A 25,935-nucleotide genomic window follows, 5' to 3' on the forward strand; every position below is an offset into this window, starting at 1 on the left:
GCTAAATCACTGAAGTAACCCTTTAATTAACCGAGTGACCTATCGAAGAGAGAATGTAAAATAATGTTGTTTTGTAAAACAATTAGGGCTGCAACTAACAATTATTTTGATAATCCATTAGTTGGCTGATTATTTTTCAGATTAATCAGATAAAAAGCCCATTTTTCTTTTTTTCTTGATTTGACAAAACACACTATTCCACATCCTTTCCAACACTGTCCTTCAAACATGTGCCAATGGAATGCTATAAAAACATTCAGTGAATATGCTATACATGCAGTTGCTATACTTAGTTAAAAAGGCAAAAGGACAGTTTAAATCTCTATATTAAAATGAAGATAATAAAGGAAAACACAAAATCAGTGTTAACAGATTAGGGGATGTTCTGCTGGAAAACACATTCAATCTTACTTTAATCTTACAATCTTACTTTACATAAAATATTTAAATAAAAGAATGCAGAATTATTTGAAAGGGTGTTTTTTATTATTGTATAAAATATACAAGTAAATCTACTGAGGGTTCAGTGTACAATATTTTGAAAAAAATTATCTTGTTAATGATTTTAGTTAAAGGGTAACTAAACCCTAAACCAACTTTTTTTAGTTAATGATCTGTAATACTGGGGCTTTATTAAAGGGGTGGTAAACCACGATTTCACTATTCTAACTTTAGCTAACGTGTAATGTTGCTGCTTGAGCATAAAAAACATCTGCAAAGTTACAACGTTCAAAGTTTAAAGCAAAGGGAGATATTTGGTTTTAAAGAAATCAGTTTCTAAGGACTACAGCAAACGGCCGCTAGGGACTACTACACATTCACCCAGGTTTTGCTGACATCACCAGGCCAATATTTACATAAACCCCTCCTCCGAGAATATGAAATAAGGGGGGGTGAGGCCATTTTGTATCGCGGCGCTGTTGTGGTATAGTAGGCTGGAGTGTTGTTGCCGCGATGCCAAGGAAACGCTGTTATTTTCATCCGGATTGCAGGTCTGGGGTACTTGCTCTGTTCAGCCTTCATTGGGACAGGGGTGCGTTGCAGAGCGTTTAACATACAGCATGTTATATGCACGTGTGTTTGAGTCAGCGGGGAATCAGGCGCGCGCAGGGCTCCCTGCATCCACCGTCTTCGCGATTTCAATGCCAGATTTGCACAACGTCAGCTGCGTGAAAAAAAACACTGCCGGTGCGTGGATGCACGACGCGCGCTGCACATTTCACGGAGGACAACACAAACTTCCACAAACTTCGCGAGTTCAATACAGGATATGCACAACGGCTTGTCCTGAAAACTGGATTTACAAACAGAAGCTGTTTACGGGCCACAACCTGTAAGTCTGATTTATTTTTCATCGATGTGTTTTCCTGTAATAGGTTAATTGTACGTTGTAGCAAGGAAGTAAACAGATGACAACGCTGTTCTGCAAACCAGTCTGTTAAATGCTCATTCATACTTAACGTTATCCGACGAACACCTAACGTTACAAACACTAACGTTAAAATCTCAACAGCGAACCTGGCATTAGTGTAAATGATTCTTTGATTAGAGCTTTTATGTATTGTTTATCTACAGGCTTGCTAAACATGCTTCTGTGTGTGATTTGGCTAACTTACTAGTTAAAGCCAGTGCTTAGTGTTTGTTTTGGGTTAGTTCTTGCGACAGATATTTGGCTATAATCGTTCTAAAAATACAAAAGTTACAGTGCCATTCAGTAGCGATCATTATAGATCCGCAGTCTTTACTCTTGAGGACTGAGCAGGTTCTGCTCGATCATCTTCACTCAAATGTTCTGGGTCTGATTCGGGCTCAGATTGGTGTGGTTTTATTGACGCCGTTGTTTCTAACACTGACCAAAGCACAGACTCCGGTAAGGGGCGTGACGTTTCCGACATACGTGCACTAGGCGTTTAGCGAATCACAACACACTGGGCCAGCTAACCAATCTGAGCCCATCGCGTATTTTTGAGGGACTGGCTTCATACAACCCGGAAAGCATCAGACCGTTTTACAAGGAGGGACAGAGCAGTGTAGAATAAAGGTCAAATATATGAAAAATAAGGCAATTTTTTTTAAAACGAAGCATGAACACATGTTACAGTGCACCCCACAAACACAGTCAAGCCTTCAAAAGAATGTGTTTTACCACCCCTTTAATGCTGTTCATTGATTCGAGTAAATGTTTTGACATTTGAGTATAAAGTGTTTTAATTCTATAAAATATGGTGTAAAACCGCCAAAGTGCTGCCCTCTTAAGGTTGAACGGTGGCTACTGCAGTTGAGTTTTCCTATTGGACGTTGTGGGTCATCGTGACGTATGATGGTACCTCCAACGGCTCACTATCCGCGCCCCTGACACGAGCTCACCACGCCCTCAGAAATGTTTCCCCCAATCACACGATGAGAACGGCTTCACTCCAGTATGAACTGTCATATTACATGAAGTGGAAACATTATGAATGAAACTCACTTGACACTTGCTTTAACATTGTATTGAAGAAAATACGGTTAAATAATGCAGTTGTCAGTACACGTCAGGCTTTTCTTGCGATATTATTGCCGCCCGTCATGTGTACAGATAATTTTCATACATGAGACGCGCTTTCAAACCCTGACACGCAAGCGGTTGCCACGGACGCAGATAGATTAGGTCGGTTCTCTTGCGCGGCTGCTTCACTAGCATCGTCTGCATCGGGAGTTAACGCAGTTTGAGCAGCGGCTCGCATTGATAAGGCTCTGGGTTTGTGTCTGTTACAGACAATCCACCCTCCTCCACTTCAGGTGAAGGTAGGAGAATGACCGCTCTGTTGCAAAGCTGGCGTTACTCCAGTCATTCTCCATCTCTGCGCCTCGCGAGTCAGACAGCTGTCAATCAATCCGTTACTGCGGGTCTCAGCTGCACGCCCTCCACTCAGCCCCGCCCTCGGTTCATCCCCTCTGTGTCCGCCGGGCTCTGCCCACTTTTCCAGCATTTTTTGAAAATTGCCAGTGGGTGGAGTTAAGCTCTGAGCAGGGGTTTAGTTACCCTTTAAAAGAAAACACTGCAAATTAAGTTTCTGTTTGGCAGACGTTTCAGCAGAGAATTAAGAAATATTTAAAAGATTTTGCTGTACATCGACTAACAAATAGATTTAAAGAACTTCAGTCCAAAAAAAAAAAAACTGAGCAACACTCGACAAACAGCTTTTGAGATTTGTTTTCACAGTTATTTAAAGTCTATGGGAAAATTGATTGCAGCACATTTGATATTTTAATTTTAAGTCTGCAATATGGCCATCAATGGCTATCAAAACCTCTTCCTGTAGTTCCTGGCTGAGATCAACATTAGGTTGTTGGACATTAACAGCAGGGATCTGGTCGATCATTTCAGCTGGGAAGTTGTTAATGCCATGGTGTGCCAGAAGTGCCTCTGAATTGTGCTCCGTGAATGGATCATCACCTGTTAATACACATGCTATTTAACCCCATGTTGGTCAGCATGCCATCAGTCCAGATCTGAGAAGGTGTTTGGTTGTTTTCCATTCTTAAATGGTGATGATTCCAGGCTTCATGAAACCGGCTCAATCTACTTTTGAAATTCAGGTAAATACACAAGATGAAGAAAAAGCTTGTGGATGCCATTAGCAAGATCTAGGGTGTCATTGTCCTCAAAGCTGTAGAATTAACTGTAGAAACTGCAAAACATCCCTCCAAAGGCGCTCAATCCTGTGTACAGACTCCTCTATGATGTGGCTTCTGTGCTCTACACCACAATGCCACTTATGTGTTTTCTCCACCATGATCTGACTGCACTCTAGATGAAAGTCCATAAACACATGTGGCCTTTCACAGCTGTGTGAGCACTGTGGCAGCTCTGTTTGTATTACAGTTCAAGTACGTTATCAGGCGAGAGTATCCATCTATAGCTTCATGAATGTTGAAGACTCATCTGGAAAAAAAACAAAAACAAAAAAACCTTTTACAGCTCTAGCATTACGCTATTATTCACTAAAAATCAATAAGCAGAAATTAAAATGATTGGTGATTATTTTATTGTAACCTAGTCTATGCCATTATTTTACAAATTCATACTTTCATATTCTTAATGAATAGTACCATCCATCCATCCACCTGCAGGAGGGAGCATAAGGGGCCGGTGCTTTGTGAATCGGGCAGCAGTCGACGGCGAGGCCCCCAACGACCCGATCTCTGGAATGAATAGTACATTTAACTAAACTATCTGATCAGTCAAAACAGACATTACAATTTTTTCATGGAAGTGTATCCATATCATTTGTCTATTTAGATTTGTTCTACTGGTTTTCACAATTATTTATATTTTTGAAGTTGAAGTAGTGGACATGGAGGGTTCAGCTAAACAGGTCAATCTAGGTCAGTCACACCAGAAAATTTGTGTTTAACTAACAAGTTATTCCATTGTTTTAGGAGACAGCATACCTTCAATTCTTCTTAAATTCAGTAAAGTCAAATCAAGGCCATTCAGATGTGCGCTTCCTAAGACTCCGTGTCCATGTGCTCTTTCTACATAACTGCATTTTCTGCAAGTTTGTTCAACAACCTCCAACATGTTGCAACTTAACTCTTTCTACTCTCTTCTTCCTTTTCCTGTGTCATCTCTCTTTTATATTATGTTGGTTCATTAATATTCAACATATAATTTTATACTGATTATTGAAATAATACTAGTATCTATTAAAGCTGCTGTCCGTAACTTTGTGTTCAAGATTTACAGAAATTATATAATGAGAATGTACAACATGAATCCATTTTCCAAACCGTGTTTTTGTCTTACTATGAATCATTATGGTACTCTTATAATAAGTGTTTATATTGGGTGGTGAATGGGTGTCCCTTATTTTGCCACACTGAAGGTGGCAACCCTACTTGTAACTAAAGAATGAGCTCTAGTAATTAATGGAATAGATACTAGTATCTAAAAAATAAGTACTTGTAGCATGAAAATAAATACTAGTATGTTTTAAGGATAGACATGTGCCGGTAAACGGTAATACGATATACCGCAATAATGAACATGCACAATATTGTTATCGTGGGCACTTCAAAATACCGTGAATAATTATTTATTACGAATTATTCAGATTTTTAGAATGCATTTTAAGAATACTTTACCCATCAACCGTTTAAAATGAACAACACGTCAAAGAGGATGCGCACTGATGTAAACAAAACCCAACGAGCCGAGCAGGGGCGCAACTACCCAGTGCCAGAGGGGTATGCAGCAACAATTTTGGCGCACATTAACATTATGATCTGATTCCAATAAAGAAATGAAAAGAAAGAAAAGAATCTGAATTTTTTTAACGATTCCAAGTAGGAACCGGTTCTCGATGCCCAACACTAGTAACAATGTTACTAGCAATGTTACCACCAAACAACCAAATAATAAAAATTATTTAATAATTGGCTGAATGAAGAAATATAGGCTAATGTTTTTCGCATTCCATTATTAGAGTCCTACTATATTTGTCACAGGGTGTTTTGGTGTTGGTTCATGTTCATTGTTCTTGGTTATGTTTTTAGTTTATCATGTTTGTTATGTTTGAGTATCATGTTCACAGTGTTGTCATGCACTTCCTGGGGCCTGTTTCAGAAAGGAGGCTAAGTGAAAACTCTGAGTATGTTAACCCTGAAATAAGGGAAACTCTGGGTTTTCTGTTTCAGAATGTGAGGTATGTCAAACCCGAGAAAGCAGGGTAAGCCAAGCCCGTTTCTAAAAGAGAGGTAACTTATACTCAGAGTCAGTTACCAGGGTCACTTACTCTGTGAACCTAACCTGGGGCCCGTTTCAATAAGGAGGTTCAACCAACTCTGAGTTCAAACCTGAACTCTGAGTTGACTTACTCTGAGATGGGAAACTCTGAGTTTTGGGTTTCAGAACAGCTGAATTGAGGTAGTTCAGTCAACTCTGAGTAGACTGACTCTGAGTTAAGCACATGCACTCCAACTATGAAAAGCCACGGTCAATGGAGCTCAGGAATTACGTTTCACCATACTTTGTATTATATTACTTTTGTATCATATTACAAAAATCAAGTTACCGCTGCTGTGAGAGTGTTTCTAATACAGTGTCTATGGGAGTGATGGTGAAAATTAACATCTCTCTCTTTCCATTTCCGTTATCAAACTCACTCTATTTTTTCCCTCTTTTTGAAAGTTGTTAAATCACTATTGTGGAGTTTTTCTTTTGCTATTTGAGCAAATGGGGACACAAAATATATATTTAATTTATTCTTTCATTCACCGCTATAAAAGTTAACCCTATGACGACTTCAGCTTCGGAAACCCAGAAATGTGAAAAGGCTCTATGCTCTTTCACATAATGAAATGTTCTCTGATCCCACCTGTTACATTTATTAATCAGGGTAATGACATTAACATTTGACTTCTACTCAGACCAGCCAAACTCCAGCACCACTGACAGATGAAGAGGAGATGGAGGAAGAATATTAACATCCAACAGGAAAAAGAATAAAGTATTTGTAGGAAATAAAGATGACCATAAAAATTGTAAATAAATGTATTTAACGGCTGTGGTGGTGGTTATGGCATATATCTCGTACTACCATCTGGCAGCATCCTTCCATTCCATACAGTAATCCTTTTTCAGAAAGTGTGATGATGGGAATATGAGTGTCATAAATGCATCCAACCACTGGAAATCCTAAAGGAAATTCTAATTATCAGGTTACTTCTAGAGGATTATCAAGTGAACGTCAGGATCCTGTATAAAAGGACATGCCATTTTTGTCAGTTTGACAGTGTCCTCATGATGAAAATATAAGCAATGAATGAATGAACCTCCACTGCAAAGAATGCTTTTCTCACTATGTATTTTTGTCAAGTGGCAGATAATTTAATTTGTTTTAAGTAAACTTCGCTTACTTTAGATTTACATTCAATTTATAATTTGTTGATATTTGTACTTGAAATACGACCAAAATACTCAGTAAAAAAAGCATTTGTGCAGTTTGAATGAATGAATAAACTATTTAAACACTGCTGGTGCTTTAAAAAGGGGAGGAGACTGAAAGAAACTCTGGGTTTACCAAATGAAACCTGCTCCAGACCAGGTTAGGTTCACAGAGTAAGTGACCCTGGTAACTGACTCTGAGTATAAGTTACCTCTCTTTTAGAAACGGGCTTGGCTTACCCTGCTTTCTCAGGTTTGACATACCTCACATTCTGAAACAGAAAACCCAGAGTTTCCCTTATTTCAGGGTTAACATACTCAGAGTTTTCACTTAGAGCCTGGAAAACCTGGAGCAGGTTTTCTTTGGTAAACCCAGAGTTTCTTTCAGTCTCCTCCCCTTTTTAAAGCGTCAGCGGTATTTAAATACTTAATTCATTCATTCAAACGCCACAAATGCTTTTCATACTGAGTATTTTGATCGTATTTCAAGTACAAATATCAAACAATTATACATTTAATCTAAATCTAAAGTAAGCAAAGTTTACTTAATACAAATTTAATTATCTGCCACTTGACAAAAATACATAGTGAGAAAAGCATTCTTTGCAGTGGAGGAACATTCATTCATTGCTTATATTTTCATCATAAGGACACTGTCAAACTGACAAAAATGGCATGTCCAGGATCCTGACATTCACTTGATAAACCTCTAGAAGTATCCTAATAATTAGAGTTTCCTTTAGGATTTCCAGTGGTTGGACGCATAGATAACACTCATATTCCCATCATCACACGTTCTGAAAACGGATTACTGTATGGGATGGAAGGATGCTGCCAGATGATACAGTCTAAAAAAAAAAAAGGTTCTATATGGCACCAAAAATGGTTCTTGGCTCGTAATCATAGGTGAACCTTTTTTAGTGCTATATTGCACCATTTTTGGTGCTTCAGTGGTTCTTCAGCGGTTCTTCAGATGTGCTATATAGCACCTTAGTCAAAGAACCGGTGAAGAACCACTGAAGAACCACCAAAGAACCACTGAAGTACCAAAACTGGTGCTATATAGCACTAAAAAAGGTTCCCCTATGATTACGAGCCAAGAACCATTTTTGGTGCCATATAGAACCTTTTTTTTTAGAGTGTAGTACGAGAAATATGTCATAACCACCACCACAGCTGTTAAATACATTTATTTACAATTTTTATGGTCATCTTTATTTCCTACAAATACTTAATGTCATTACCCTAATTAATAAATGTTACAGGTGGAGAACATTTCATTATGTGTAAAGAGCAGTCTGTGAAAAGGGTCTATGTGGGAAAAGCTGCTGCACATTGGACACAATGATATTTATTTAATATGTCAAATGTTTGTAAAGTCATTAAGCCAACACCCATGAACATTTAATGCTTAAAGCTTTACCTGATTGCATTAAGTTTCTATTTTTAAATTTTAGCTGCTGCCACAATCTTTTTTTGCCTTTTGGATACCATGAAAATTAAACTTAATTAAAATAATTAAGAATTGAACTTACGTATTGACCCGGAAGTATGCAAACATCTTTTTTCAGGGTGCTGTTGCCATGGTGAAACGTAATTCCTGAGCTTCGTTGCTTTTCATAAGGCTTGTTTGAGATGCGCCTCGCCTGCAGTTCAGCCGAGACTAGGCGACTGCAGTGAGGGGAGGAGTGAAAAAAGTGCAGGCAAGCCGGACAGTTCTATCTTCTCATAGTGGATCAGACACCTGCGAGATCAAAGACGGATATCGCGGGATTCACACTCGTGCGCTTTGTTGCTGATAAACTGGATGTAATTTAAGTTCTGTTACTTTTATATGAAAATAAATATTATGAACAAGACACCCAAAGTTGTTGTTATTTATTTCCATTCGAAAGACGTGTTTATCAATCATTTTTACTTTAATTAGGCCTACATACATGTATATATATATATATTTTTATAAATATGACAACAATCACATAACCCACAGAGAGATCGCCTTTGTTAGAGAGTTTGGGAATATTCACACATAAAAACATGATCTCAGAGTTTTAAAATCAAACATTTTAAAAAAAGAACCATACATCACGGTTGTTTAAACCAATAAGCATTAAGCTGTGTCGTCAGCAAGTCGTTTCCCATCATGCTTTTGATCAGCGCAGTCGGTGGAGAGCAACTGCGCTCGACTGCAGAATTCGACACATCCGCCTTTCGCTCGCGAGAGTTTTTTGACATACGTCAGCATGACATCTGAGCAAGGCGGACCGCCCTAGGACACTTTTCTAACCGGCATGCATCTCGCGCTGATCACCGGTGATCGGTTCTGCGCAGATTTTGCTCATCTCAAACAAGCCTATAGTTGGAGTGCATGTGATTAACTCAGAGTCAGTCTACTCAGAGTTGACTGAACTACCTCAATTCAGCTGTTCTGAAACCCAAAACTCAGAGTTTCCCATCTCAGAGTAAGTCAACTCAGAGTTCAGGTTTGAACTCAGAGTTGGTTGAACCTCCTTATTGAAACGGGCCCCAGGTTTTGTCATGTTTCATTGTCATGTGATTCCCATGCCCTCATGTGTTGTGTCCTGTCATTGGTTCATTGTCTCATCACTGTTCACAGGTGCCCCTTGTCTTGTCATTAGTCTGTGTGTTTTTAAGCCCTCATGTTTGTCATGTGTCTTGGTCGAGTATTGATGTTGTAACCTGCTGTTTAGGTGAGATTTATGCCAAGCCAAGTCTTTCTTTTGCCATGTCTTTGTTCCATGTTTTGATTTAAGATTCACATTGAATAAAACTGCACTTGGGTCTACAACTTGCCTCCAGTGGATAAACCGTTACAATATTACACTTTGTAAATAAATATATTATTTGAATTTACATGAAGTAACGGAAAAAAACACATAGGCTATACATCAGTCCTCCTCACTAGGCTAATTGTTAATGCACAGAGCTTACTGTAGTCACGTCAACTTCGAACATTGATGGGTTATTTTTTGTGTCAGCTTTTACTTTTGATGATGTAAGAATTGTACTTTACACAGCTGACCATACAATGGGTGATACACTAGTTCACAATGTTGATGTTGGGATGTTGAAGGATATATTTTACTATACCTCTTTACATAACAAAATTAGTTTTTAAGTAGAAAATAATATTTATTTTAATAACCCAACTAATGACTTGTCCGCACTTTCCGGTTGCACATGAGGGGGAAATACGTTGCTTTAAAATAAAAAGCAATTTTTATTTTACTATATCTCTTTACATAAATATTTGTTTCTACTTAAAAACTATAATTTCATTATTTTACTAACCCAACTAATGACATCTGCACTTTCCAATAGGTTGCAAGTGAAGGGGAAATACGTAGCTTTCTTCCACTTAAGAAGAGTTGTGCACTTTTAAGCAATTTTTATTTTACTAGATCTCTTTACATAAATATATTTTTTTCTACTTAACTATCGCAATCCATTACGGAGCTATTCAATTTTGATTTTGCATATTGTTTTTCGTGTTCATGTGACCACTTTACAATATTTCAGTAACATAATTTTTCTTCACCCCTTCATCATTTTGGCTTGGATTTTCGTTTGTTGGAAATATTAACTGAATTTAGAAATGCTTTTGAAATTAAAACCTTTGCGTTTAATAAACAATACATTTTTTAAATAAAGACGGTGCTTGGAGTGGGGTGCATGCAAAATAATCTGTTCCGGAATCCACGGCCTAATAGGCGACGAAAGGTAGACACATATGGTCATACAAATAAGAGTATTTTTCATTCTTGTTTTGTGTTGAATATCGTTACATTTAAAGGATTTGTGGTGGAAATATATATAACCCAACCCTGCCCACATCGCAAGCGGGAGAAGAAGTGACTTCGCAGGATATTGCGATACAAATGAAATGCGCTTGTTTAAGGTTTGAACGTTACACATCATTCACGCTCTATCGCTTACTGACCATCATATAGAAATATAATAGGCCTATATAGCCTATATCAGAGCAGTGAGTGAGCTCAATATTCCGCTCTGTGTCAACGTGCACCACAATTCCCTCTAAAATATGAATCGTTTTATTTAAAAGTAGTAATTTCAAGCTTTCTTTAGACTTGTTTGCGTGATAAGTAGCTATTCGTTTCAGTTTCAGAAAGATTCTTATTTTATTTATTTATTCTTATTACATTTTTATTTATTTTACAAAAGCACAAAGTTTTGTTGTTATTGTGAGTGTACACAAATAAAAGTAGACCATTTATGGTTTATAACTATGTCTTGCACTTATCTGTATATGGCAAAAATGACAGATTATTATGAGTTGTTTCCGCTGTGAGGAAAAAAACCCATCAGAACCACTGATCTATAATGATCTATATCAGATTACAGTGTATATGATAAGAACGCGCCAGCACCTTAGTCAGAGGGTTAAAGAAAACGTAGTTTCATAGGCTATGTTTACTCCATAATGTTATTTTTTTTATTTCTTCTATGTTAATTATGAAAACAGAATTAACTATGCAGACATGATTTTGACCACTTCATTCAGGGCCGGCCCTGACCAATTTGCTGCCCTAGGCAAGATTTTACTTGGTGCCCCTTGTATCAAGGTTTAGCACTACACGTTATCAGTCTAAGTTGTGGAAACACTCTTACTGTTTTATTTTTGTAATGCATTGATGTTTTATTTTTATTGTTGTTGTTGTTTTAAATGATGTCCAGTCCATTCTACCCCGTCATTATGTTCATGATATTATTATTTTTTATTTTTTAAAGGCTGATGATAGTAAAACTGTACAAAAATTGCACCTATGCCACATTACAGCCTAAACACAAAGAGCAAGAGTGCATCTAACATTCATGCACAAACTATTCATTGAGAACTAGCAAAAGTGTTTGTTTTCCAGTAGATGGCAGCAATCTTCCACTAAACTATGAGCATTCATGTTTTCACCAGGAATTCAACTGAGAAATTTTGATATTTAATGTGAATTTTACATAAAATGAATATTGACTGTATACACAATTATATTCACTGATTCATTACACTTCGAAGCTTCATGATGCCTTGTTTTGAAATCGGTCATCATGATATAAGTCGTTATTTAGGGTTTTTTTGCGCACAGAAACTAATTCTCATCGCTTCATAAAGTTATTTTAGAACCACTGTAGTGAGATGGACTTTGTAGCGACGTCTTTAGTGTCTTTTAAGGGTCTTGAGAGTGTAAAGTGCCATTGAGCCAATGGAGGCCTTTCAGAGCCATCAGATTTACACTAAAATATCTTAATTTGTGTCTGAAGATGAACGGAGGTCTGACGGGTGTCCAACTACATGAGGGGAAGTAATTAATGACATAATTTTCATTTTTGGGTGAACTAACCCTTTAATTCATGTCAGTTATCAAACATTTAGTAGTTGTCAGTTAATCCCCAGGAAACACGAGGACTATTAATTTCTCATAAAGCTTTTACAAAAGAGATTGAAAGGCTTTGATAAACAGAAAAAGGAAACAAACACCAATAATCCTAACAACTAATCTTGAGTCTCAAGTCTATAGGCTATATCATCTAATCATTGAAGTCACCAAAGATTTCTGATCATTTCAGTTTGAGCCTTATGCTGCGTTCACTCCAAACGGGAATAGAGTGTCAAAATCGCGTCTATCGCGTCTAGTTTGACGCGAGAACATTTTGAATCAATTTGCGCGTCCGTGGCGAATTGGACACGCGTAGAAATCGAGCGTTTGAAGCGAATAGTAGGCGCGTTCAAGGTGCTCCTGGAGAAATATGTCATAAAACACCACTCTGCCTCTTTTCATTTTCATTAAAAATATACATTAAACATTAATAGCCACACAAATGTGGTCCAGGCAACTCCTACATTATCTTCACTGCATGTATATTTAAATATCCAAAAAAAATAAAAGTTATGAAACTTTTCTTTGCCCTCAGTCAAAACGATTTGGCAGACAACAAATGATAGATTCATGAGAGCAAAGATCGGCCGTTAGATCCACACAAGACGAGCCACTACAGGCCATCAGAGCAGCGGCAGACGGCAGAAGAACTGGCGGAGGAAAGGCTGCTCTCGCTGGGGTTAATGAGCGCTGAGCGCCGCTGATCGCCTGGATCTCACAACTCCAAAAACACAAGACTATTTTTTTTAAATTAGGCGCTCTCTTTATAAATAAACCACAGATTTGAGCTTTAAACAACTACATTCTCACCTGAAAAAGTCTTAAAACTACATTTTGTGACACATTAACAGTAGTATTTTTAAATTATGCAGGGTTTCTCATCACGTCACTTTACCACGTGACAGCAGTGAGCAGGCTCCTGATTGGTTAACGCGGCGTGAATTGACGGCAAAGTTCCGATTTTTCAACTCAGGCGTCAGACGCGAATTCGCTTCAAACGCGTGAATGCACAAAAGCACCACTCGCGTGTATCGCGCAAGATGCTCAATTCGCGTCATTCATGCCGCGCGCAACGCGCCTTTCCATTGACTTAACATTGAAATCACTCGCACCAGACACTCTATTCGCATTTGGTGTGAACGTAGCATAACAGTTTAACAGCACATTTCAGATTGTTTTATGAATCAGTCACGATACACACCAATCAGGCATAACATTATGACCATTGTCCTAATATTGTGTTGGTCCCCCTTTTGATGCCAAAACAGCCCTGACCCGTCGAGGCATGGACTCCACTAGACCACTGAAGGTGTGCTGTGGTATCTGGCACCAAGATGTTAGCAGCAGATCCTTTAAGTCCTGTAAGTTGTGAGGTGGGGCCTCCATGGATCGGACTTGTTTGTTCAGCAACTAACTTGGCCTTCAGTTGTTTGGAGGCCAAGTCAACACCTCAAACTCGTTGTTGTGCTCCTCAAACCATTCCTGAAGCATTTGTGCTTTGTGGCGGCGCATTATCTGCTGAAAGAGCCACAGACACCAGGGAATACCGTTGGAAAGGCTGGACATGGTCTCAACAATGCCAACGTGTCAAAGTAACATCCCAGCAGAACATTGCCCAAAGCATCACTGCCTCCGCCGGCTCGCCTTCTTCCCATAGTGCACCTGTGCCATGTGTTCCCCAGGTAAGCCACACACACACGGCCATCCACGTGATGTAAAAGAACACGTGACATCAGACCAGGCCACCTTCTTCCATTGCTCCGTGGTCCAGTTCTGATGCTCACGGGCCACTGTTGGTGCTTTGGGCGGGGTCAGGGGTCAGCATGGGCACTGGTCAGCGGCTGTGCCGCCCCATACACAACAAACTGAGATGCTCTGTGTATACTGACACCTTTCTATCAGAACCAGCATTAACTTCTTGAGCAGTTTGAGCTCCAGTAGCTCGTCTGTTTGATCCACACGGGCCAGCCTTCACTCCCCACGTGCATCAATGAGCCTCGGCCGCCCATGACCCTGTGGCCGGTTCTCCACTGGTCCTCCATGACCCTGTGGCCGGTTCTCCACTGGTCCTCCATGACCCTGTGGCCGGTTCTCCACTGGTCCTCCATGAACCTGTGGCCGGTTCTCCACTGGTCCTCCATGACCCTGTGGCCGGTTCTCCACTGGTCCTCCATGACCCTGTGGCCGGTTCTCCACTGGTCCTCCATGACCCTGTGGCCGGTTCTCCACTGGTCCTCCATGACCCTGTGGCCGGTTCTCCACTGGTCCTCCATGAACCTGTGGCCGGTTCTCCACTGGTCCTCCATGACCCTGTGGCCGGTTCTCCACTGCTCCACTGGTCCTCCATGACCCTGTGGCCGGTTCTCCACTGGTCCTCCATGACCCTGTGGCCGGTTCTCCACTGCTCCACTGGTCCTCCATGACCCTGTGGCCGGTTCTCCACTGGTCCTCCATGACCCTGTGGCCGGTTCTCCACTGGTCCTCCATGACCCTGTGGCCGCTTCTCCACTGGTCCTCCATGACCCTGTGGCCGCTTCTCCACTGGTCCTCCATGACCCTGTGGCCGCTTCTCCACTGGTCCTCCATGACCCTGTGGCCGCTTCTCCACTGGTCCTCCATGACCCTGTGGCCGCTTCTCCACTGGTCCTCCATGACCCTGTGGCCGGTTCTCCACTGCTCCACTGGTCCTCCATGACCCTGTGGCCGGTTCTCCACTGGTCCTCCATGACCCTGTGGCCGGTTCTCCACTGGTCCTTCATGACCCTGTGGCCGGTTCTCCACTGGTCCTTCATGACCCTGTGGTCGGTTCTCCACTGGTCCTCCATGACCCTGTGGCCGGTTCTCCACTGGTCCTCCATGACCCTGTGGCCGGTTCTCCACTGGTCCTCCATGACCCTGTGGCCGGTTCTCCACTGGTCCTCCATGACCCTGTGGCCGGTTCTCCACTGGTCCTCCATGACCCTGTGGCCGGTTCTCCACTGGTCCTCCATGACCCTGTGGCCGGTTCTCCACTGGTCCTCCATGACCCTGTGGCCGGTTCTCCACTGGTCCTCCATGACCCTGTGGCCGGTTCTCCACTGGTCCTCCATGACCCTGTGGCCGGTTCTCCACTGGTCCTCCATGACCCTGTGGCCGGTTCTCCACTGGTCCTCCATGACCCTGTGGCCGGTTCTCCACTGGTCCTCCATGACCCTGTGGCCGGTTCTCCACTGGTCCTCCATGACCCTGTGGCCGGTTCTCCACTGGTCCTCCATGACCCTGTGGCCGGTTCTCCACTGGTCCTCCATGACCCTGTGGCCGGTTCTCCACTGGTCCTCCATGACCCTGTGGCCGGTTCTCCACTGGTCCTCCATGACCCTGTGGCCGGTTCTCCACTGGTCCTCCATGACCCTGTGGCCGGTTCTCCACTGGTCCTCCATGACCCTGTGGCCGGTTCTCCACTGGTCCTCCATGACCCTGTGGCCGGTTCTCCACTGGTCCTCCATGACCCTGTGGCCGGTTCTCCACTGGTCCTTCATGACCCTGTGGCCGGTTCTCCACTGGTCCTCCATGACCCTGTGGCCGGTTCTCCACTGGTCCTCCATGACCCTGTGGCCGGTTCTCCACTGGTCCTCCATGACCCTGTGGCCGGTTCTCCACTGGTCCTCCATGACCCTGTGGCCGCTTCTCCACTGGTCCTCCATGACCCTGTGGCCGCTTCTCCACTGCTCCACTGGTCCTCCATGACCCTGTGGCCGGTTCTCCACTGGTCCTCCATGACCCTGTGGCCGGTTCTCCACTGGTCCTTCATGACCCTGTGGCCGGTTCTCCACTGGTCCTTCATGACCCTGTGGTCGGTTCTCCACTGGTCCTCCATGACCCTGTGGCCGGTTCTCCACTGGTCCTCCATGACCCTGTGGCCGGTTCTCCACTGGTCCTCCATGACCCTGTGGCCGGTTCTCCACTGGTCCTCCATGACCCTGTGGCCGGTTCTCCACTGGTCCTCCATGACCCTGTGGCCGGTTCTCCACTGGTCCTCCATGACCCTGTGGCCGGTTCTCCACTGGTCCTCCATGACCCTGTGGCCGGTTCTCCACTGGTCCTCCATGACCCTGTGGCCGGTTCTCCACTGGTCCTCCATGACCCTGTGGCCGGTTCTCCACTGGTCCTCCATGACCCTGTGGCCGGTTCTCCACTGGTCCTCCATGACCCTGTGGCCGGTTCTCCACTGGTCCTCCATGACCCTGTGGCCGGTTCTCCACTGGTCCTCCATGACCCTGTGGCCGGTTCTCCACTGGTCCTCCATGACCCTGTGGCCGGTTCTCCACTGGTCCTCCATGACCCTGTGGCCGGTTCTCCACTGGTCCTCCATGACCCTGTGGCCGGTTCTCCACTGGTCCTCCATGACCCTGTGGCCGGTTCTCCACTGGTCCTCCATGACCCTGTGGCCGGTTCTCCACTGGTCCTCCATGACCCTGTGGCCGGTTCTCCACTGGTCCTCCATGACCCTGTGGCCGGTTCTCCACTGGTCCTCCATGACCCTGTGGCCGGTTCTCCACTGGTCCTCCATGACCCTGTGGCCGGTTCTCCACTGGTCCTCCATGACCCTGTGGCCGGTTCTCCACTGGTCCTCCATGACCCTGTGGCCGGTTCTCCACTGGTCCTTCATGACCCTGTGGCCGGTTCTCCACTGGTCCTCCATGACCCTGTGGCCGGTTCTCCACTGGTCCTCCATGACCCTGTGGCCGGTTCTCCACTGGTCCTCCATGACCCTGTGGCCGGTTCTCCACTGGTCCTCCATGACCCTGTGGCCGGTTCTCCACTGGTCCTTCATGACCCTGTGGCCGGTTCTCCACTGGTCCTCCATGACCCTGTGGCCGGTTCTCCACTGGTCCTCCATGACCCTGTGGCCGGTTCTCCACTGGTCCTCCATGACCCTGTGGCCGGTTCTCCACTGGTCCTTCATGACCCTGTGGCCGGTTCTCCACTGGTCCTTCATGACCCTGTGGCCGGTTCTCCACTGGTCCTCCATGACCCTGTGGCCGGTTCTCCACTGGTCCTCCATGACCCTGTGGCCGGTTCTCCACTGGTCCTTCATGACCCTGTGGCCGGTTCTCCACTGGTCCTTCCTTGGAGGACTTTTGATAGAGACTGACCACTGCAGGCCGGGAACACCCCACAAGAGCTGCAGTTCTGGAGATGCTCTGATCCAGTCGTCTAGCCGTCACAATCTGGCCTTTGTCAAACTCGCTCAAATCCTTACGCTTGCCCATTTTTCCTGCTTCTAACACATCAACTCTGAGGACAAAATGTTCACTTGCTGCCTAATATATCCCACCCACTAACAGGTGATGAAGAGATGATCAGTGTTATTCACTTCCCCAGTCATAATGTTATGCCTGATCGGTGTATATTTCACTATGTTGTAGCTGATGATGATTTACACTTACAGCCCTTGTGCATGCCATGTATATTTAATCTAAAACTCCAGACTGATCAACCATAGAGATGTTTATGAATCTAATACTCGACGTTGTTACAACTTTGTACTTACCAGATTCATAATCACTATCAGTCCTGCCTGCTTCACCGCTGTCCACAAACCCGAGTCCCCTGTCATTATTGTCCTGCTCTCTGCCGTCCCTTGCACCATCACTGTTCCAAAGGGCCTGGTTAACATCATCATCTTTAAAAAATTAATAAAAGAACAAAATTAAACGGCTAATACTGTACATATAGAGACAGGCAGAGGTGTCAGCTGCTTACTGAGTTAGGAAGGCTGTGCATTATCTGTGTACTTGTGTACCTCAGAGAAGAAATACATGCACGTTTTTATTTACATTTTTAAATGTGCTGTCAGAACACGATCATGACATGCATGGGATTTTTTATTTATTTGATACTTATATATATGGTCACCAGGCACTGTCATTAAATGGACAAGTGGAAGCAGCACATGTTTTTTTTTTTCCGTTTCTCCTTTTGTGTTCAGAAAATTTGGCAAATAATTCATAAATTGTCATTTTGAGTGAAATCTCCTTTTAAAAAGACAGAAAAACAAGTCGTGTAAGAATAAATAACCTTTGAGTGGACGAAAGCCATCGTTTGATGAATGTAATGCACCGTGTTTGACAGAGATATTCCTTTATTTTACGGTTTTTAAATCAACTGCTCAGAGGTTGCCACAAAATGTTGAATTATTGTCCCATCTGAACTTTAATTTTAGTGAACTGACACCCCTGACTGTACGGTCAAATTATGAATATAGACACAATCATAATCAGAGATGACAAACAAAATTGCCACACAAATGAGCTGTCAACCAGCGATACAAATAATAAATAATCTTAGACTTACTTGGCTCTTTTGTCGATGATGATTCAGGTGTGTTTGTCAAATTTTTTAGTGGTATGACATAATCCCCTAAACAACTCAAAAAAGATACATAGTATTTGTTGTATAAATGGGAAACTAAACGGCATATCACATTCATATCTTGATGGTTATGAGCATCTAGATATCTCACCTTTGTTTCTTCTTTGTTGAACATAACAAATGGCAACAACAGCCACGATTACCACAAAAACAGCAACGGCGACAGATATTGCACCTAGTAGAATGATATCCTGATATGACTGTGGTTCATCTAATTATATAAAAGGAACACAACAATAATCATAAGCTTCACCATGACCACTGTTCTTCAGCATTACTGTAATGAGCATGAAGTGGACCTGTTCCGCAGTCTCTCAGAGCGAAGCGGACGCTCTTCCGGCTCACTTCATTCTTCACAGTACAGGTGTAGACTGAATCAGACGTCTCCTCGCTGCTGATGAGAAGCTCTTGCCCAGACTGACGGGACGAACTCGATCCAGTCCATTCATACGAGACAGGAAACGGAGATGACACTGAGCAGAACAGCGTTCTTGACTCTGAACTGTTGTTCAGTTTACAGGTCACGTTCGGCTGCTGCACAGCATCTGAGGGAAACAGTGGAGGATGGATACGTGAATGAGAAATACTTTTACGACAAAACTCATCTCATGGCTATAGAAGCGTGTTTCTGCCACAAACCAAAAAATAATGTAAAAGATAATTGTGACTGAACTTATGTCTGACTTTATAGCTCACAATTCTGTCTTTATATCACGCAATTCTGAGAAAAAAACGTCAGAATTACTAGATAAAAAGTCGTAATTACCTTTTTTATTCCATGGTGGAAACAAGCTTCCATACATGGATGTTTGAAACATATACTTACAGATAGACTTGCCTAGTTTAATATATGAGGATATTGTATGATGATGGCTTAAAATTCACAAAAATGCATTAAAAATAGGGTAAACGTACCTATAAAGCTCAAGAACCCATTAAGCACACAACTATCTTTGAGCTCAGATTATAAAAATATATTTTTTTTATCATCCTACTTGATGTCTTAAGCAATTGATGTGTGTTTTACTATATACCTCCTGTAATTTCAAGCTAATCAGTCCATTGCACACTGAGATATGTGTATTCATGTGTTCACGCCATAGACTGTAATAAAATATGGACACAGTGTCCGTGACGTCACCCATAGGATTATGAAGAGCAGTTTTGAAGCGTAAAGTCGGGTCGAGCTGGCCGTCGCCATCTTAGCAGCGCGTCATCGCACGCCACTCCCGGATAATAGAAAATGGGCAAAGAGGCGGGACGTGGGCGGAGCTGAGGTGACGTGATGACTAACAGACAGCAGACAAACGGCAATCCACCTGTCAGTCAAAGTGGCCTCGCCCTTAATTATGCAGAACTTTAAGGCTTTATATAATGTAAACGATTGAGTCATAAAATAATTCACCTCCTTACAGTCGTCATGAAGGGCAAAATTAGCCGTAGAGACCAAAACCACAATGTGTCCCAGACTGTAAACATGTGTTCTTCTGCTGTAAAGTTGGCCATTTTAACATGAGCTCAATGAGATTCTGCTCAATCTGGAGTCTGTCTCTAGTGGCCAGTTCATGAACTGCAGTTTAACTCACTTCCGTATTGGCCTCAAGAGAAATTGTGGGAGGTGCCGCTTGGTTCATACTGTTTGGCGGCCATTTTGAAAGCTGTCTGAAAACGTTCATTAAAAGCATGGGGGTAATCCAGCCTCCGGAAAGCGTACCATCCATAGGGGCGGCCATCAGTGATGCGCGGGTTGATCCAAAATGAGCGGGTGCCCGCGGCCACCCGCGGTTACCCGCGGTTACGAGTCATCCAAAAATATTTTTAATGATATTCGGGTCACGGTCGGTCGGATCGTCAATAAATCCTTATTTACCTTTTGAATGTTGAGCGTTATTAACTTTTGAATAAATGCTGACGCGGGACAAAATGCCCGATTTCCCAAAACGTTGAACTGAGCAATGCCATTGTACCATTTTAATAGGCTACTTTTAAACGCATTTAAAGTCAGTTTTATGTATTTTCTGAGAGGGGGCGGGATTTTTGTTGGGAAAGTCGGGGGAGAGACGCACACTTCGATTAGACTGGATAAACACATGCAGCATCTTAATTGTTAAGAAAATTAAACGAAATAAATGAATAAATCAAGCCTGTATTAGGCTACATAACACTAGGCTATATCATACAGCATTCAGAAAAATAACAGTTTGCGCTCCTAAGGGCTTTCACACTTTTCCAAATGTTTTCCAAATGTGGGCTGATGAATTCTTCAAGCCGAGTCGAAACATAAACATCGCGTTCATCAATAATATGCATCTGGAGCTGAAATGGAAAATGATGGGCCGCCGCAAGAACTTCCTGCTCTCGCTGCTGCACCTCTGAGCGCACCACGTCAGGGCCTGAAACATTTTCTCAATGGCCCAATGAGCTACGATGAGCATTTACTACTTTTAAAAAATGCGGGTCAGGAAGCGGGTCGGGTACAATATTTTCTTCTTTTTTTTTTGCGGTCCGAGTTGCGGGCGGGTTAGTTGAAAACGTCGGTCGGGTGCGGGTTGTTTATACATTGACCCGCGCATCACTGGCGGCCATTGCTAACCAAGCCATCACCTGCTGTTAGCATCCCATTGACTCCCATTCATTTTGGCCTCACTTTGACAGCGAATAACTTTACATCTGAGGCGTTTAAAGACTCCATTTGTCCATTGTTTATTTCTAAACAAACACAACAGCGTATAAAAGGCTCCATTACCTTGTATCTGACACTATCGCCCCATAGAAGCCGTTTTTGTAAAACATAGGCTAACGATTGCGTCATAACCACGCGACTGTGTCGCGCTGTTGAGCAAATTAGCGTATAGACCCGAGGAGAAGCTCGCAGGCAATCTTTTACTGTCTATGAGGCAATCGGGGGGACGTGGAGGCATAAACGCAGATAGAGATGTTGCAGATCCTGCTTCATTCATCAAAAGTTGCTCCTGCTCACTCTCTCTGTCTCTACAAGATTCGGTGATTCAGATTTTATGTTGCACAACTACTAGAAGACTTACAACTGTCTGCCAGGCTGATCACGTTACATCTACATCCTTAAGCTCAGTCTGAGGCTGCAGGACATCAGCCATCAGGAAGTGAGTGCCTCTGTCCGACTTCAATTATCTCCGTTGAAGTCTATGGGGTCGCTGTGTCCATTTCTTTTACTGTCTATAGTTAAATGTGCATTTCTTAGATGTTTAAGCCTTTATTTCCGATAAGTATAACTTCTTACTGCAAAATTAAGAGATTAATGTTTAGACTTTTGCGTATTATAACCTGGAACCTGGATGTGGGAAATTATTAGTTAGATCTAAAAGATTTAGCAACATAGCGCAGATGCTACAGAACATTGTTAGCTTACTAGCTGTATAAGACTGTGTGCTACACTAATATATTACTTCACAGGCATTACTGGCTTGTACTTTTAAATTCATTATATTATAAATTTACAGTTTATTGATGTTCTGTGGTTTTATACTGCTGTAATTTTTAAAGACTTCATATTATTGTAAGGTGAGCTTAAAGGGTGCACTACTATGACAATCACAGCTTCAGTGTGATATCAATAAGAAAAAGTATAATTTCATAGATATTTTCAATAATAGCTGTTCATGTTAAAATATGTATGAACTTAATACATTACCTAGATTCTTTATTTAGCAAAATAGTCCCTTTAAATTTTATTTAATAATATTTATTAATTAAAAATGTTTACAATAAAGCTCAGTGTGCTCCTATAAGTTGTTTAAAGTAAACAAGAAGGGTACAAACAAACATGTCACCATTTAGCACAGCCAGACTTTTTGCATTTAATGATGTATATCTTAATTTAAATGCTTTTGTCATTTAAAATAAAATATATTTTTTTTTAGATATTAATATTTTATTTTACCATAACTTCTTGTACTCAAACCAATACCCTGTGCACTAAAATGTCTCAATGTAGATTTTGGAAAAGCTTAATATGTACGTTTACCCTATATTACAATTAAAAATGCATTATTCTGTAGCTTAATTCAACTTAAGTTACAGTGGTTTTCCCCCTGTGTCACATCCATTAGCAGTTTCCAGGACTTTTTAAATAAAGTAAAAATAAATGACAGGAAACAATTACTTCCTGGAAAGTCCATGTTCATACCATCACTTCAGACTGAATCATCCATTACATTCATCAACAGAATATGGCAGCGTCTCTGCTTGAAAAACCAGCATTGTTTGTACAGTAAGATGTGTTTTGTGTGCTGTTCTTGGTCACCCAAGCCAACATTAAATCAGTACTAACCAACAATACTGGTGTCTTCATTCATTCTCACTTACCAATAACTTGAACTTCTTTTCCAGAAAATCGCAGCTTTCCATTGATCTGTATTACAGACCTATAAATACCGCCGTCATTTCTGGTCATTTGACGGACCGTGAGCTGCCCAGTGGAGATGTCAATCTCTGATCTTCCTTTGAACAGACCATAGTCATGAAACTCAATCAGATCATGTTCAGCCACCTTGTTGCCATTGAACGTCCACAAAATGTCCTCAGCCTTTCCTTGAATGTTTGGATTTAAAGTGAGACTCGTCCCATTTTCGACATAGATGACAGACGTTACAGCATCTGATTAATATTTAGACAAGGGGTTAATAAGATGGTGTCCAATGTGAGAAAGTTGAGTTTTACAAAGAAAATTCCTATGTAAGATGTCCTAAATCAATTCTGCTACTTGAACGCTAACATTGTTACGTCCATTACAACAGCTTATTGAAAACAACCACAACTTTCAATATTATTTACAGCATATGATGCAAACCAACATGACAAGTAATAAACAAAATCACTTACTGAACATTGATAGAATTAAACAGGTGAAAAGATTTGACACTTCCCGAGGCGCTCTCATTGAGTTATTTTCGCTTTCATTCAGCTGTTTCTGGATCAGCTGTTCCAGGTAAACCTGTCCGTCAGGTGCTCGCGGGGCGTGCTGTGCGCTTCCAGTGCGCGGCGTTACTGTGCATTTGTACGAGATTTGACAAATATGAATGCGACAGTTTAGCCGGTTACTGTATTATTGTAAGCTGCCATACGGAGTGATGTTACGTCTGACACCGACGCTCCGAAGCTTGCTTCAAACTCGAACGGTCTTCGCAATGAATCACTAGGCTTGTTCGACTTCACCCAGCGATGCTCAGACCGATCGGCGGCTGACTTGAAGCACTGCATGCCGGTTAGAAATTATGTCCGACTTGAGGCAGCGCCGACGCCACGTGACAGTGACGTATGTCAACAAAGTGCCGCGAGAGCGATTCGAGAGCAGCCGCTAATACAGCCGGTGCAGTTTCTCCAAAGCAGCTGCTCGAGGCTGCAGGGGCTCTGATGACGACACAGCTGTTCTACGATTGGCCAGATTCTCCACATGACAGCGAGCACGTGTGTTTCGTGTTTATTTTAAAACCTTCAGCTCCACTAATGCGCACAAATCTGTTTTTTTATAACAGTAAAACCTCCTTTCATGTAGTCGCGATGTTATATTGTCATGTTTATCAAAATAGAACTGATTAAAGACATAGACCCCACTTCATTGATATAGTGTAGGCTTATATGTTGAACTTTATTCTTGTACAAACACACGCTGTATTAAGCAGTACATGAAGTATTACATGACAACAATGTCTCCGAAACATCTGTGTATTGCCAAATATTGCATTTATTTCACTTCAGCTGATAAAGTATGCAAACACAGCGCGAGCGTCACTGCGGGAAGCAGAAAGTGTCCGACTTCACGTCTCCGTTTGCAGCTCCTCCCCGCCTGCACGCGGCTACTCTCGCCGATCAGTTGCATCCAGCCGCAGCCGATGTCGAACACACTAACTGCTTCGGAGCTTGTATCATTACGTCACTAGTCACGTGAAAATAGGCTTGTTTGAGATGAGCAAAATCTGCGCAGAACCGATCACCGGTGATCAGCGCGAGATGCATGCCGGTTAGAAATGTGTCCTAGGGCGGTCCGCCTTGCTCAGATGTCATGCTGACGTATGTCAAAAAACTCTCGCGAGCGAAAGGCGGATGTGTCGGATTCTGCAGTCGAGCGCAGTTGCTCTCCACCGACTGCGCTGATCAAAAGCATGATGGGAAACGACTTGCTGACGACACAGCTTAATGCTTATTGGTTTAAACAACCGTGATGTATGATTCTTTTTTTAAAATGTTTGATTTTAAAACTCTGAGATCATGTTTTTATGTGTGAATATTCCCAAACTCTCTAGCAAAGGCGATCTCTCTGTGGGTTATGTGATTGTTGTCATATTTATAAATATATATATATATATATACATGTATGTAGGCCTAATTAAAGTAAAAATGATTGATAAACACGTCTTTCGAATGGAAATAAATAACAAAATCTTTGGGTGTCTTGTTCATAATATTTATTTTCATATAAAAGTAACAGAACTTAAATTACATCCAGTTTATCAGCAACAAAGCGCACGAGTGTGAATCCCGCGATATCCGTCTTGGATCTCGCAGGTGTCTGATCCACTACGAGAAGAGAGAACTGTCCGGCTTGCCTGCACTTTTTCCACTCCTCCCCTCACTGCAGCCGCCTAGTCTCGGCTGAACTGCAGGCGAGGCGAGGCGCATCTCAAACAAGCCTTATGACTCCTGTAGTGAACCACCTGACTGCTTTGACAGCCCAATCCAGTGTTGACAGGTTTGAAACCTGGCGGCTGAATTTCTTATAAAAGTGAAGCCAAACCATGGCAACACCGTGGGTTGTAGTAGTCGGCGTTATTGTTGAGGAGAGTGGATTGAGTTTATTTCAGTGTCACCCTCTGCCACATTGTTTTTATTTTATTTTATTATTATTAATTAGAGAACATATGATTATGAACATTGTTACATAAAAACATGCATCAAATACAGAAACTTCAAAAACCCTCTGCTACATTATACAAGTACAAAGCTAAACAAGATAAAGCTTTCACACATGATACTACCCTGCTAAAAAAAAACTATAGAAACCATTACAGGAATTTTATTGGATTAAATGGTTTTCATGGGAATTTTATTGGTTGTAATGGGAATTATAGTGGTATCTGTGGGTCTCTACTGATTTGTGTTGGGTTCTATTGGTGGTGGCATTAAATCCTAATGGAATATGTC

General features: G+C 42.1%; 1 protein-coding gene across 1 annotated transcript; it reads right to left on the bottom strand.

The window, feature by feature from the left end:
- Positions 1-470: 470 nt before the first annotated feature.
- On the bottom strand, positions 471-24,024 carry LOC307129828 (uncharacterized protein). Its single transcript, XM_079822593.1, has 8 exons — positions 23,617-24,024; positions 23,101-23,391; positions 19,056-19,301; positions 18,848-18,967; positions 18,679-18,744; positions 17,876-18,007; positions 4,072-4,188; positions 471-3,928 (listed from the first exon to the last, which is right to left on the bottom strand). Exons 1-7 carry the CDS (start codon positions 23,672-23,674, stop codon positions 4,082-4,084), a joined length of 1,020 nt encoding a protein of 339 aa, XP_079678719.1. The 5' UTR covers positions 23,675-24,024; the 3' UTR covers positions 471-3,928; positions 4,072-4,081.
- Between the last annotated feature and the right edge of the window lie 1,911 nt (positions 24,025-25,935).

The sequence above is a fragment of the Gobio gobio genome (genome assembly GCF_949357685.1).
Source record: "Gobio gobio genome assembly, chromosome: 7".
Lineage (NCBI taxonomy): Eukaryota > Metazoa > Chordata > Actinopteri > Cypriniformes > Gobionidae > Gobio > Gobio gobio.